The 16,278-nt window shown below is 38.4% G+C and overlaps 1 protein-coding gene across 3 annotated transcripts in view; it reads right to left on the reverse strand.

Annotated features, from left to right (window-relative positions):
* Window positions 1–16,278, reverse strand: part of Sec63 (SEC63 homolog, protein translocation regulator) — a 68,210-nt gene that overhangs the window by 35,903 nt on the left and 16,029 nt on the right. For 2 of the 3 annotated variants that reach the window (XM_051164161.1, XM_051164160.1), the window contains exons 2-4: window positions 9,087–9,186; window positions 4,357–4,471; window positions 2,547–2,659 (exon numbers count right to left, since the gene is read on the reverse strand). In XM_051164161.1, the coding sequence (XP_051020118.1) occupies window positions 2,547–2,659; window positions 4,357–4,471; window positions 9,087–9,186 (328 nt within the window). The remainder of the gene's footprint in view (window positions 1–2,546; window positions 2,660–4,356; window positions 4,472–9,086; window positions 9,187–16,278) is intronic. The other variant, XM_051164162.1, reaches the window with a different exon arrangement.

Genomic DNA, 16,278 nt, shown 5'->3' on the forward strand with positions numbered 1-16,278 from the left:
CTCTGCACCCTAACTCTAGGGGTTTTTCTTGCTCCTTCCCAACATCACCAGACTAAGAAGAAAGAAAGAAAGAAAGAAAGAAAAAAAGAAAGAAAGAGAGAGAAAGAGAGAAAGAAAGAAAGGCGGGGGATACACACACTATATATATATATATAAAGTGTTTAACATTTCTAAGCAGGCCTGATGGTGTAGGCCTTAATCTCAGAGGCAGAGACAGGCAGTTTACAAGTTCCAGGTCCTAGGGCTTCCTAGTAAGATGTCTCCAAATGAATAAAAGAAAACCTTTGAGGTTTCATCTTACCCTTGTTAGAATGTACTATCAAGAAAACAATGACAACAAAGGCTGGTGAGGACATAAGCAGAGAGGAGCCCCTCTCTACCCACTACTGTTATTAGGGTGTAAACTAATGCAGCCACTATGGAAATCAGGATGGAAGCTTCTCAAAAATCTAAAACTAGAACTAGCCAATGACCCAGTTACAGCACTTCCGGGTACACTCTACATTTTATTACTACATAGATAATGGCATATCCATATTTATCAGTTGTTTTGGTTTTTTTTTTTTTTTTCTTCCAATACCAAGGAAATGGAATCAGCTTAGATTGCCATCAAAAGAAGAATGGATAATGGAAATGTGGTACATCATTATTATTAACCTAGATATAATCATAAGAAAGATATATTGTTGTTGTTTAAGAAACCTTGTGGGCTAAGTGTCTAGTTCAATAGAGAACCTATCAAGTGTACACAAAGCCTGGGGTTTGATTTCCTACAACTCGGGGGTGGGGGTGAGCTATATTATTCACATATACATGCACAGACACTTTTGAGTTTATAAGCTTTTTCTTTCTCTTTCCATATATAGGGTCTCACTATATAGCCCTAGCTGGCCTGGAACTCAGTATGTAGATCAGTGTGTCCTCACACTCAAATATCTTCCTGCCTCTGCCTTCTAAAAGCTGGGATTAACTATGTACACTATCCTGTCTCTAAGCATAGCAGAGTAACTCCTCTGAGAGGCATCACCCAGCAGCTGATGGAAACAGATGCAGAGGCCTACAGGCAAACATTAGACACAGCTCAGAAGTCACATGGAGGAGTTGGGGAAGCTGGAGAGGTCAGCATACTCAATAAGAAGACCTACAGAGTCAACTAACCTGGGCCCATGGGGGCTCACAGAGACTGAACCACCAACCAGAGAGTATGCCCTCTGGAAGATATGTAGCTTGGTCTTCATGTGGCTTGACCAACAGCTGGAGTGGGGGCCCTCTCTGACTTTGAGGCCTACCTTTGGATCCAGTTCCCCTAACTGGGCTGCCTTATCTGACCTCAGTAGGAGAGGATGTGCCAAGTTCTGCAGCAGCTTAATGTACCAAGACAAGTTGGTACCCATGGGGGACCTCTCCATCTCTGAGGAGTAGAAGAGGGGAGAATGAGTGGAAGGGGTGCGTGGTGGTAGTGGTGGGGACTGGGAGGAGAGAGGGAGAGGCTTCAATCAAGACGTAAAGTGAATTTTTTTTTTTAAGATGTACACTATCATGTCTAACTGAGAAGTCTGCTGGATATTTTTTTTCAATGGTATCTGTGTCTAAGTGTGTGCATATGTGTGCTATATGTGTCCACAGAAACTAGAAAGGATATTAGATCCTCAGGAGCTAGAGTTGGAGTTATAGGCAGTTGTGATCTTCCTTGTGCAAGTGCTGGGAATTGAACTTGAGTCCTTTGGAAGACCAGCAAGTGCTCTTAATTTCTGAGCCATCTCCCCCAAATATACACCCACCCCCTTTTTAAAAAAATATGATAACATTCCACTTTGTAGCCAACTGGCCATGAACTTATGAACCTGCTGAGTGCTGGGATTACAGGTATATGAAGCTATAACCTGGTTTGAATAATATTTCCATATACACTTTCTAGAAAACAGGATCTAAAATTAAAATTGTTCCCTGGGTGCTAGTATTCCAAGAGAAAAGTTAACTGGATATTTTAGTGTTCATACATGAGGAGGAGTCAGGGTTGCATAGTCTATGAACTTTTTCTTTTTAACCAAGTAAATAACAGATGTAACAGCAAGTTCTGAAAGCGATATGAATACCAGAAATTTGGACACTACTATATAAAATGTCCAAAAGGACATTTATTTCACTTCTTAATAGTTGAAATAATTGTGTTTTGGACATGAGAGTCACTGAATTAGTGGTTTTGGTTTTGGTTTTGGTTTTCCTTTGAGGCAGGGAATTACTATGTAGCCCTGGCTAGAATGTGGCCAGTGCCTGGTTATGGCGTCTCTTCACACCAAAAACAGTCACTAAGACATAATTAAATTTGGCAAAATCACTTCCCTAAATGCAAACTCTGAGTTACTTAAGGTTTAATAAACTACCACCTTAGGGCTGCTGTGTAGGTCCACAATTGTCACGTTCAGATATACCTGGGTAACATTTAATGAAAGTATATGTCACTCATTTTACTTACTACTTTCCTAGAACAGAAAAGCACCTTTCCATCTTTGTTTAAGAAGTGTAGCAGGCCCTATGATACTTACGCTGCATAAGCTTTTGCTATCCTCATGAACATAACTTCATCGCCACCTTTATCTGGATGATATTTAAGTGATAACAAGCGATACTGTTTCTTAATTTCTGCTACTGTTGCTCCCTAAAAGGAAAAGCTTTGTTAATACATAAAAGCACAATGCAATAAGAAATAATCAATCCTATTTTTATCTTAAACCATGAACTATTCAACATTTTGACAAAAGAAACTAATATTTTTCCTATACATCTTATCCCCCAAACTTTATCTGATACATAAAATTCTTTTATCAATATTTATTTTTAATCAAGCGCTTAACTATATGGCATGCGATATACTGCAATGATGATAATGGTGGTGAAACCATACAACTCCATATTTAAATAAAACTACACTGGCTTTACATATACCAAAATAATCAATAGTAAACCTTAAGTGGAATTCAAAAACCATCAAACCAAAGATTAGTCTCCTTCATCTACTTGTCAGTACTTTAATAGTAAGTAAATATTTTTTAAAAAGAACCAATCTTTTTAAATCTCAATCTCACTTTTTATCAATAATTTTAGATCATTTTTATTTCCCCACATCTTTTTATTTATACTCTTGATAACCATAATGATTATGTAAGATTAAAAAAAACGATACTGGGCAGGAGAGATAGCTCAGTGGTTAAGAGATCACAATGCTCTTAAAAGGGATGCAAAAGTCTAGTTCCCAGGACAAATGGTGGGTAGCTTCAAGGAATCCAATGCATTCTTGTGCATAAATACCCCCCACATATATACATAATTAAAAATAAAATCTATAAAAAATTATTTGAAAAAGAAATCAAATAACAATCAGATTATATGCAAACCTTTCTTTTACAAAGCAGAAAACTAAAAAATGAACATGTTCCTTAACTTGTATTGTATCAACCTCAAAATCAAGCCATCCACTGAAGAAATAAAAGTTTAAAACTACCACAACAATCCATTATATTCAACCTAGCAAGTTAGATGTTCTAGGACACAGTTCTCCAGACCTCATTCTCTCTCTTCATTAACTTATCAACCAAAATCTCACCAAAAGAATACTCAAGGATTACCTAATTGCAGTGATAATAACAAGAGCTTCTTACAAGATCGCCCAACTCAGACTTAAGACACTGCATGTGTCAATCAACATAAATATGTTTAAACTATAGTAACGTCTCATCAAATACTCTTTAACAGTTCACCAGTTATAAGTAATTACTAGTAGCAATTGACAATACAACAGATATGTTCAGATTAAAATTAGGTCTTATTTTAATTAAAAAAAAAAAAAGCGTTAACTAACAGGGGTGAAGAGATGGCTTGGCACACAAAAGCTTGTACTGCTTTCCCTGAGGCCCCGAGTTCAGTTCCCAGCACCCATGTCAGGCAGCTTATAAACCACCTGTAATCTGCAAGGGATCTGACACCTTCTTCTGGGCTCCATAAACACCCGGGTACACAGACACATACACACACATAATGAAAAATGGAAAGGAGAAAAAAAAGATTTATGAATCAAAGTCTGATTTCATTTGAAAATGTCTAATTGGTTTAAAAGTGTAGACTTTTAGTATTTAAAAGACTATTAAGGGGCTGGAGAGATGGCTCAGAAGTTAAGAGCACAAAGGTCCTGAGTTCAATTCCCAGCAACTGCATGGTGGCTCACAACCAACTGTAATGGCATCTGGTGCCCTCTTCTGGCTTGCAGGCAGAATACTATATACATAATAAATAAATAAATCTTTAAAAGAGAGAGAGAGACTAGTAAATTAATGATTATTACATAAGACTACTACTTACAGGATCCAAATTTAATACTTCGTAAGGATTGTACTCCTGATATTCTCGGTCTGTTTTGGAAACTTTGTATGCAAGGAATAAGAACAGTGCCCATCCTGCAAGCAGAACTATTTTCCTGTTTACAGAAAAAAAAAAACAAATAATATAAATAAACACATCTGTATAGCTTTCTATAAGATTAAGGAATAAAATTATCTAAAGTAGTTCCACACCACTATGCTACTGTGCCACACTACTGACTCAAATTTGTAAATTCCTGATACAGCAAAAAGAATAAAAGTGTCCCCATGTATGTGTGCCCACCTACACAAACTGTGTATTCATCCTTCAACTAAACTAAAATGTCCAAACTTCAAAAGCAATCCTTCACCTGGACTGAGATGAAGAGAACACAGTTACAGCTACAAAGTGGCACAAACACACTTTTCTCCTGTGACTTGCGCAAATTCCTTGGGCACCTGACAGGTGAAACTGAGAAATACAAGTTTCTTTCCATTTGGCCAAACAATAGTCTAAACCAAGCACACAAACACAAACACAAACACACACACACACACACACACACACACACACACACACACACAAACACACTTTGAGAAAGGGTCTCATTTAGCCCAGGCTGCCCGTAAACTCACTATGCATGGTCCTCCTGCCTCCACAACTCACACAAGTGCTACTCAGGCAAGCATGAGCACCATACCTGGTTTACATGGTGCTAGGGATCAAACCAACGGCTCCCTGCGTAGTTGGCGGCACTCTACAAAGTAAGTTGCATCCCCAGACATACTTTAAGGCTTTTTAAGAGTCTATAACTTCAAGCTGTTTTCTAGCCCACATAAATGCCTACATACATGCCCAGAAAGGAGAGAGAACCCTATGAATAACACCTCCCTCTCTGTCCTGACCATATATGGGCAAGGAAAGTTTAGAATATAAGCAACAGAACAAATCTCACTAGCTCAACTCCCACCATTGTTACACATCAGTTAAAGGTTTGGCAAGCTGCTTAAGTCTTATATACGGCAAATCCAACCTCTAGGATAGGTTTGACTATTAAATGAGGTTTAGAATGTTAAGGACTTTGAAAGTGACTCTAAGGGAATAAACAATAATCAACTCACGGTAGCTACGGGCTATGACTAGTAACTCTTCCCCAGATCTCAAGAGCTAGGGATCTAGATCAACAATAGAACACTTACCTAGCATTCGCAAGGTTCCACCCCACTACCACAAAAAAGAAAAGAAAAGAAAAGAAAGAAAGAAAAGAAAGAAAAGAAAAAAACTTTACCTACACTTAGAACCCTCTCAAAAAGGCTTTGTCTTGGGCCAAGTCAGGAGGCCTTCTGCTCTTCGGTAGCAAGACCTCTCCCAGGCCTTATTGTACAGAGTAGAAAAAGGTGGTAGAACCAGGATTGAGGAGTCAGTTTTGGGGACATGCCTAAGAATCAGAATTCTTATCTCTAGCACCCACATAAAAGTCAGGCAGGTGTGATAGCCCACCAAAACCCAGTGCTTGAGATGGTATCCATGCCTGGGGCAGACTTACTAGCTAAGACTAGCTGGGCAAACTCCATGTTTAGCAAGAACCCTGAATGATAGTTTTAAATGTCAACTTGCCACAATCCTGATCACCTGAAAATAGCGTCTCAATTGAGGGACTGCCTAGATCAGATTGACCTATGAACATATCTGAGAATCACCTTGATTAGTAACTGACCTAGAAAGGCACAGCCCACTGCAGGCAAGCACCATTTCCTTGACAGGAAGCCCTGAGCTACATAAAGACAAGAGAAATCTAGATGAAACCTAGCTAGGAAAAATGAAGGTAGAATTGGTAGACTTGCCTCACTCTTCCCTGGACTGTGCCCAGCAAAAGAAATAAAACTAGACCACCCTACACCTCAGTAAGTAGAAAGTAATCCAAGAAGATACTAGGTTTCAGCCTCTGGCTTCCATGCACAGACACATGCATGTTAACTGTAGACATGCACTCACATTCACACACACATGCACAAGCACACCATGCACAAACACAAAAAGATGTAGTGGATCTTGGAGAGATGAGGGCTAGGGGCTAATGAGATGGGTCAGTGGTTAAGAGTACATATTGCTCTTGCAGAGGACAAAGTTTGGTTCCCAGCACCTACATCAGGTGGCTCACAATGGCCTGTAACTCCATTTACAAAGGATTTGACACTCTCTTCTGGGTGTCAAATATGTATGTACATATAGATGGAAAGATCTCCTCCTGACATGATGCCATCTGCCAAGTCGTGATGTTGCTCCAAAGCTCACAAACAATGGGGATACTTGACCTTGGGCTTTTAGCCTCTAAACCTGAAATAAATTAAATAAGTCTTGTTTCTTTATCAAGTACCCAAACCCAAGTATTTTATTACAGTAATAAAGTAAATGAACTAACATATTTACTAAATTTATAGTAACTGTTTATTTGGCAGACCCTAAGGTTCACATCTTTGAATCATATTTTGTTAATCACAGTATATCTAGCACCTTCTCTACCTGACTCATACTATTTAACTGTAGACATGATGATTACATGTAAAACTAATAATAATTTAAAGTAGGAAATCCTGAACATAAAAGTAAGTTTGTTAATACTCCCAAAATCTGAAGAACACTTGAAAATGCTACTTATACACAGTAACTCCTCACTTTGACAAAATCTAAAACTCTAACAGACCTCATAAAACAGAGATAAAAATGAAAAACCACAAAGACAAAGCAAACATAAGGAAAAGAACAAAACATCCCAGGTAGCTAAACTTTTATCAGATGCTTCATATTTGACATCTGTTCTCAGAGCCAAGAAGAAAGGGCTTGTGACAGGATCCCCTGAGCTATTCCAATCAATAAACTATATTCCTATTTTCAGAGTGCCAAAACAAAAGGGAAAACCATAGTAATTATGCTATGTGTCCAATTTTCTTTAAAAATATAGTTTCTCTAAAAAGACAAATATTCCCTTACATGTAGATTCAGTAAATTAACTTAGAAAGTCTTCTGTATTTTTTTAACCATATTTTAAATGTAATTTGAAAGCAACTTCCCAAAAATACTTGGCTTGGTATCAGAGATACTATCCGAAAAGAAGCACTATATAATATAAAGTAGAAAAAGTTTTCATAATTTCCAATTTTATCTAAGTTGTAACCAGAATCTACTTAGTCATTCTCTGACCTTCATTTTGAGTTAGAGAAATAATTTATTTCTTACTGAAAAGGCCTCCAACTTTTTTTTTCCTTGAAAACTGAGGTACAAGGCTGATGGGAAGACTCATGAGGAAAAGCATCTGATTCAGAAGCCTAGCAATCTGAGTTCAATTCCCAGAACCCTCAGAAAGATGTAGAAAGAAAAAAGTAAAACAATCCACAAAGCTGTCCTCTGCCCTGCACACTGATGTAGCAGCACATGTATACCCACATACACATCACACACACACACAATAAATTTAAAATAAAAAAAAAAAAACCCAACAACAAGCAGGGTGTAGTGGAACACACATGAAATCTCAGCACTCTTAGAGGCACAGGCAGGCAGATCTTTCTGAGTTTGAGGCCAGCCTGGTTTACAAATCAAGTCCAGGACAGCCAAGGCTACACAGAGAAACTCGGTCTCAAAACAACAAAACAAAAAAAGCAAGGAAACAAACAAAAAACTCAGCCAGAAACAAAAATGGAGGTTTAGGTGCCTGAAGCAAAAATGCATTGGGGGTTGAGCTAAGAAGCAGAAATATCAGCCTAAACCTGGGAGTGGTGGTACTAACTCTGAATCCTCAGGAACTTGGCAGATATAGGCAGGTAGATTCCTGACAGGCCAGCCCGAGCTACATAGCTAATCTCAGAAAGACACGCGGGGGGTGTGAAGAAAAAGTATGTGTTTATAAAATTTTAATTTAAAATGAGAATAACAGCAAACGTGGACAGAAAGGTTTGTTGGTCTTGGAGCTAACTTTGCCTTTAGCTTCACATCACTGAATAAAACCACTGAAGCCCAGACTCGCTCTCTATCCAAAAATGATCCTTCCCTCTAAAATCTTATTTCAATCCTCTGAAGTAATACAACTGTGTTTAAAACCTCATTATTCAAAACCAGATTGAAAATAACATGTTCAACTCTTAATCATCTACTAGATTTTCTTTCAAGCAGACTAATGTGGTAATTCACCAGACACTCTTCTCCAGTTCCCGCCGCAGACACTAGTGACTGACGTGAAGCCAGTGTGCAGCACACAGAATCAAACTCGTGCTAGTGGCTTGCCTAAGCAACGAGCCGGCCAAAATTAAGGGGGATGAGGTCCTGTTCCACCACTATTCACTGCATGATCCTGGCCAAATCAACTCACTTCTTATCCTCAGCTTAAGGGAAACCATAAACACAAGTTAATACAGAATCAAATAAACATATTGAGCATCTGTAACACATGCACGACATTTTATTTACCACCTTAAAATACACATCTGATCATGGCAGTCTTTGAAATCTTGATGACCTCAACATAAAACTCCAGTCCTGGCACATGATATATACCACCTTCATACAAGAGCTGACTCCCATACCCTTTTCATTTTGACTTCTAATTTGCTCACAGCTCTCAAACTTACAATTTCTTCAGTCTCACATGTAAGCCATCCTCGGATTCCCTAATTCTTGAGACTTAGCAAAGAGTAAGTACTTAGTATGTTTTGTTATTGAAATCCATTACTTACTTTACTGTAGGAATAATATTTGGCTGGGGTTTTAATAACCGTAAACGATACCACATACATCTTCCATATACTTTTCTGATATTCTTTAATCGAATTTGCTCTGTCAAGAAAAAAAAGACGAGTTAAAATTATTAACGCTAAACCAGTTAATATCATACTAAGCTTCATTACTACCCTAACATTTTGCCAAAACATCAAGTCCTGCATATTTATATAATCCTTGTAAAAATTCATCAGCTATGCTAAGGTGTCTATCACATCAAATAATAGCTGGAAATTTTAAACTAAGAAACAAATGTTTTTCATGTGAAGCGTCTCTAAAAATTTTGAAACTAATCTGAACCTATGGTGTCTTGATCATATAATCAATTATCCTATTATCTTATTCTCTCCTTGTACAGAACAAGAAAATATAAAAGTTAAAATATGTTTATTTAGGAACCAAGAAGAAGCAATATTCTTCAAGTACGGAAACAATTACCTCATAAGCTATAGTCTAACCAACAAGGTTCAGAACTTTATCTACTGAAAATGTAAAACTAACAGAATTCGTAGTTTTAACATGAAAATCAACTCATAGCTGAAACAACAGTGGACAATAAAATCCAGTATCACAAGCTTTAATTATTTTATGTTAAATGGGAAAGTAGGTCAAAACTGGAAGAACTAAAGATGGGTTTGTCTAAGAGTTATGATGAAAGTTTTTGGTCACTATGAAAAGCTACAATTTGATGAAAAAATTCAATTAAAAAAATTTTCCCCAAGACCAAGGTTATTCTGTGTAGCCTTGGCTGGCCTGGACTCACTTTGTAGACCAGGCTGGCCTCAAACTCACAGAGATCCCAGTGCCTCTCCAAATGTTGGGATTAAAGGCATGCGCCACCACACCTGGCTTCAATTAAAATTTTTAACCAAACCTAAAATGTCATGTACTGTTTCACTAAACTCTGATTAAATAGTTCCAATTTAAAGCACTGAAGAGATGGTTCAAATGGGCTGTGAAGAAGCTCTATGATACCAGTGCCACTAAGGTCAGCATAACAAAGCATCTTATGAAAAGAAAAAGACACGCTCAACTCCCACAGCTCCTATAGTCACAATGCCTGGGCTGTTCCCAACAAAGCTAAGATCATGTAACCTCAGTCCAGCTGGGCTAATTCTGTTGTTTTTATTTTCTTGGGTTTTGTTGTTATTTACCATATTTTTAAAGCATATATAAAACTGACACCCCTCATGAGATAATAGGTAAGCAACACAGTTTGGCACAGAGGGCCACTGAGGTAGGTATTCAGTAAGGAAAGGCACTGACCAGCAAGCCAGGCATCCTATGTTCCATCCCTGGGGCCCATATGCTGGAAGTAGAGAAACAGCTCCTATAGGTTCTCCCAACTTCCATGTGTGTGCCAAGGCATGCACAAATAAATAGAATTTTTAAAAAGACTTTGGCATATATCTCTCATGTTTGGAATTCTTTAATACCACACTGAGGGCTGAAGTGATGGCTCAGGGGTTAAAAGTACTGGCTACTCTTCCAGAGGATCTAGGTTCAATTTCCTACATGGCAGCTCACAACCATCTGTAACTGCAGTCTCTAGGGAGCTGACACCTTCTTCAGTCCTCTGTGGGCACTGCCCACACATGGTTCACAAGACAAGATGCAGGTAAACACCCTTACAAGCCAGGAGTGGTGGCATACACCTTTAATCCCAGCACTTGGGAGGGGGAGGCTGACAGACAAGCAGAGGCAGGCAGATCTCTGTGAATCCAAGGCCATCAAACTAGCCTACAGAGGTAGCTCCTGGACAGCCAGGACTAAATAGAGAAACTCTGCCTCACAAAATAAAAAAACAAAGCACCCTTACATTAAAAATAATAAAAACAAAAAATCCACCAAAGAGGAAGTTCAACTGCCCTATTAGCAAATAGTGTGACAAAGGCATTTATTATGCTACCTGGCAGGAGTACCAATGTAATGAAGACAGAAGAAGGTAGAATAAGAGGTGGTAACAGGAGACTCTTATATACGCAGGTAGACCGACCAAAAAAGTCAAAGTATCAAAAACTAAAATCCAGTTTTCCCTGTCAGAGAAGAAGGGGGGGGGGGGGTTGGAGAGAAAGACTAAACCTGGACTGTTAGTCTGGAATTCAAGGTACCAACATGAATTAATATAGATATACTGACACTGCATTCTTTAAAAATCCCTTAGAATTTCCTACCTCTGTGTACTAAGAGGGACTCAGACAGCAAAATCCTAACAGCTGTGATAATGGTACCCAGATTTTGGCTTCTAAACAATAGGAATGAGAAATCTCAATACACAAAAACCAAAAATCTCTATACCTTCCCACCAAATATTAATTACCACAGAGGAAAGAATGGCTTTCCAATATGGAAGCATGCTTCCCAATAAGGTAACATCATCACACAAGAAACTAGTAAGCATCTTAAATGACATCTTGAAGTGGGAGGTTATCCTAGAAGGTGCAGGTGTAATGAGGCAGGAGCTCCACAGGAGCTAAAGACAGAAAGTGAGGGAACAATGAACCCAAAGGTCAGACTGATGCTCTTTTGAAGATGTGTAAGGGGCCTTAAGTCAAGGAATACAGTCTCTAGAAGCTAGAAAAGGCCAGCAAATTCTATTTCAAGGTCTCCAGAAGGAACAACCCTAGCAATATCATTACTTTCTAGTAGAACCCACTGTACTTCTAGCATCTAAAACTATACAAAAATAAACCTGTGTTGTTTTAAGCCACTATGTGATGATGTTACAACAGAAAAAAAAAAAAAACCTGATAGACAATACTTCAAGTGAGCAGTGAACAATACCAATAAAAGATCAAACTAAAATTACACACCACCTGACAAAATGCAATGAAAAGAACAGACTCATCAGATATAAAATAAGTTCACTCTACTAGATAATTGGCCTGTAGTATTTAAAGCCAGGAGACGATAAAGAACTATTCCAGACTAAAGACACATATCAACTAAATGTAATGTATAGTTCTGAATTTGAATTTTTGCTACAAAGAAAATCACTAAGACAAATAACAAAAGATAAAGTAATGTTAAAATTTCCTGATTTTCATGGTTAAATTATGAACTTAAAAAATATATCACTGTACAACTTTAATGTTTTTCATTAAGTTTCAATAGACTTCCATTTTCAAGTATAAAACTGAAAACCCCTTTATAAGATCTTATAATAATAATGCTGAAGTCTATGTACCAGACAGCTTCATCTAATCAAAGGAAGAACATATAAATGGTCTTCGGCCTTGCAAAATATGTACCCACATCTTACAAGCCATGCCCTCTGACCCTAGAGAAAATATCTTAGCCTTTTGAAAGAATATTTCAGTCAATCAGTAAGTATTATAAAAGACAGCTGCATAGTAACATAATAGTATTTAAATTTGCAGTACAATTAAAAATTCACAGAGCACATTCCAAATTTGTATGGTGACCTCAAGTCAAAGAAACCTATCCTTTTGTAAGTTTTTTTTTTTAACACTAAAAAAATTTTTGTTTTATGTATATGAGTGCCTTGCTTGCTTGCAGGCACAGGTATGCTTTCTTCCTACAGAGGTCAGAAGAGGGCATCAGATTCTCCTGGAACTGGAGTTGTGGATGGTTGTGAGCTGCCATGTAGGGCTAGGAATCAAAGCAGGATTCCCTGCAAGAATGAGCACTCTCAACTGTTGCTCCATCCCTCCAGACCCTAACATATGGTTCTTAAAGCAATTGTTCCTTAAAAGAAAAGGACGCCAAGTTTTCCCTTTATAGATACACGCTATGAAAGAGAATATAAAGCTAGTTGGTTTTCTAGTTCTAATTCTGCCCTCAATTTTCTGGTTTTGGTGATGGCTAATTACATAATATATTTTGATACTGAAAGTGTAAATGTCAAGCTCCACAGGTTACATTCCAAATACCTATTCCAACCAGAATTTCACTATACTGTACGAACTTTTCGGTCTGGTCAGTTTTGGCCTGTAATATTTTACTTATTTACAAGGTAATTTTTTAATAAGGTTTCTAAAATTAAAAAAATATATAGGAAAAATATATCATTAAAACCTAACTGGCAAAAACTATCACCTGAATAGAACTGTCAAAAAAAGATCTGATTTTATTTTTTAGTTAAAATAAGTATATGAGTACATCTTTGATAACTTAAAGACTATGAAAACTACCAAGAAATAATTTTTAAACATACCTGTAAGTTACCAACCTTAAAAAGAAAATGATACATGCAATATATTACAAGCTATTTAAAAGGAAAAAAAAAGATGTGTTGCTTTTTTCTCTCTCTCTCTTTTTTTTTTTTTTTTTTTTTCCTTTTTGTTTGTTTTTTCAAGAGAGGGTTTCTCTGTGCAGCCTTGACTATCTTAGGCTCGCTTTGTAGACCAGGCTGGCCTGGAACTCACAGCGATCTGCCTAACTCTGCCTCCCAAGTGCTGGGATTAAAGGAGTGAGCCACCACACCCAGCATGTTGTTTTTTCCTAAATAGTAATTCCTTAAGTACTTCCTAATTCTTAAGGTGTCCAGAAAATAGTGATAAGAATTAAAGATATGCATACTAGCCCAAGGGGCATGTCCCACGAAAGCCTTCACTTACCAGGAAACTGGGACAGAGGGGAGCACATCCTATTGGGACTCTAGATGAGAGAAGCATGGGAGAATAGCAAAGTAGAAGGATCCAGAGGGTCCTAGAAACCTACAAGTAGAACATTATGATAGGCAGATTTGGGCCCAGGGGTCCTGCTCAAACTAAGGCACCAGCCAAGGACAATACAGGCAGTAAACTTCAAACCCCTACCCAGATCTAGCCAATGGTCAGAACATTCTCCACAGTTGAGTGGAGAGTGGGATATGACTTTCTCACGTACTCTGGTGCCTCACATTTGACCATGTCCCCTGGAGGGGGAGACCTGGTGGCACTCAGAGGAAGTACAGCAGGTTACCAAGAAGAGACTTGATACCCTATGAGCATATACAGGGGGAGGAGGTCCCCCTCAGTCACAGTCATAGGGGAGGGGAATAAGGGAGAAATGGGAGGGAGGGAAGAATGGGAGGATACAAGGGATGGGATAACCATTGAGATGTAACAAGAATAAATTAATAAAAAATATAAATAAATAAATAAATAAATAAATAAATAAATAAATAAAAAGAATTAAAGATAACATTCAGCATTCCAAGAAGTTTTCGGGTTTTGTTTGTTTTTTTTGTTTTGTTTTGTTTTTCCAAGACAGGGTTTCTCTGTGTAGCCTTGACTGTCCTGGACCCACTTTGTAGACTAGGCTGGCCTCGAACTCACACCTGCCTCTGCCTCCTGAGTGCTGGGAATAAAGATGTGCGTGACCATGACCAGCTGCACCCCAAGAAGTTTAAGAATGTCAGTTTTCTAGTTATCTGGGGTTTCTCTACATCTCACTAACACTGTGTTACCTCACTTGGGCAATACCTGTTTACTGTCTACAGTTTTTTTAATCAATTTAAAAACAAAAACAGGTGTGGCGGTTTGAATGCGAATGTCCCATAGACTCAGATGTTTTGATACTTGGTCCCCAAGTGATGACACTGCTTGGCCTTCTTGGAGGAGGTATGTCACTGGAGGTAGGTTTTGAGACTCTAAAGATTCTCACACCATTTTGAGTTCACGCTCTGCTTCCTCTTTGGAGCTGAGGATGTGCAGCCTCAGCCTCCTGCTCTAGCCTGCTGCTCGCTGTCATGCTTCCCCACTACACACAGGCTCCTATCCCTCAGAAGCATAAGCCAAATAGACATTCCTTCTATAAATTACTTTAATCACAGTGTTTCATCACACCAATATAACAGACAAGCAAGTTTTTCTACAACAGTAGTTTGTTTTTCCAAAATGTTTGAAAAGAGGAAAAGCATGAGATATTACGGAGTGGAAAACTGAGAATCACAGCTCTAGGCCACAAATAAAAATGGTCTAGCCATTCTAACCACAGAATAGAATAACAGAAACCAAAGATTCCTTTACACCTTTCTTTAATTTTATTTTTCCATTACATCTTTATTTGGGAGGTTTTTCTTTTGTCCTGGCTGGTTTAGAACCATTTTTATATGGAAAAGACATAAGTGTCACTATTAACTTGCTTACCATCCCCACCACACAGCCCACAATCAGATTAATCTAAATGGGAATGCAGATTTGGGTTCATCTACCTGGCAAATGCTGACACTGAAGAAGAGAACACAGGAGGTAACTAAGCACAGAGTGCATCTTGTAAGAGCAGTGTGAGACCACCCACCACCAGAAGCCTCCCAATCCCCAGGAAGCTTTGACAAAACTGCAAGCTGTTCAAATAGATCAAGCGCAAGACTGTCTTCCTAAAGCTAGCAACTGACTGGACAGCAGCATGTAATTATGCAATATATTCACCTACTTTAATTTTCTTTCCTTTTATGGTACTAAAACAAGAACTACAGAACAGGCGTTTTAAACCTCAGCATTAGTGATATCTTGAAGTCAGTTCTTTGTTGTCAATGGTTAGCCTGTACACTATGGTTTATCATTATTACGTATTAACAGCTAAGTGCCAAGAGTACCCGACTGGGGCACTGGGTGGGGCTGGAGAGATGGCTAGTGCCCAAGACCACTTACTGCTGGGTTCAGTTCCCAGCAAGCTCATGATGGCTCAACCATCAGTAACTACAGTTGCAGGAGACCTGAAATTCCCTTGTGACCTCTCCAGGTTTTGCATAAAATGGTGCACTAACATACATACGAGCAAAGCGCCACACTAAAGAGGAGGCGTGGCGGGGGGAGGGTGGGATGCACAAAGCACCACTCCAGACACTATTGAATGCTGCCTGGAAGACAAAACTGCTTCCAATTTTAACCCCTCCTTCTCATAAAGAGTTCATCAAATTAAAGATGATATGGCTTGAAAATTGAGGACACAGAGAGAAGACAGGAAGGTTGGATTTAAAGCCAACAAGGGTTTAAGAAACAATAATCATCTCTTCCCAATTCTCTAAAAATATTCTTCAGATAAAAAGAGAATCTTATTTTAAAACTTTATTTTTGTTTTGTTTTGAGACAGGGTTTCTCTGTGTAGCCTTGGTTGTCCTAGATTTGTAGACCAGGCTGGCCTCGAACTCACAGCAATACACCTGCCTCTGCCTCCCGAGTGCTGGGATTAAAGGCGTGC

Source organism: Acomys russatus, chromosome 21, assembly GCF_903995435.1.
Source record: "Acomys russatus chromosome 21, mAcoRus1.1, whole genome shotgun sequence".
NCBI classification, from domain to species: domain Eukaryota; kingdom Metazoa; phylum Chordata; class Mammalia; order Rodentia; family Muridae; genus Acomys; species Acomys russatus.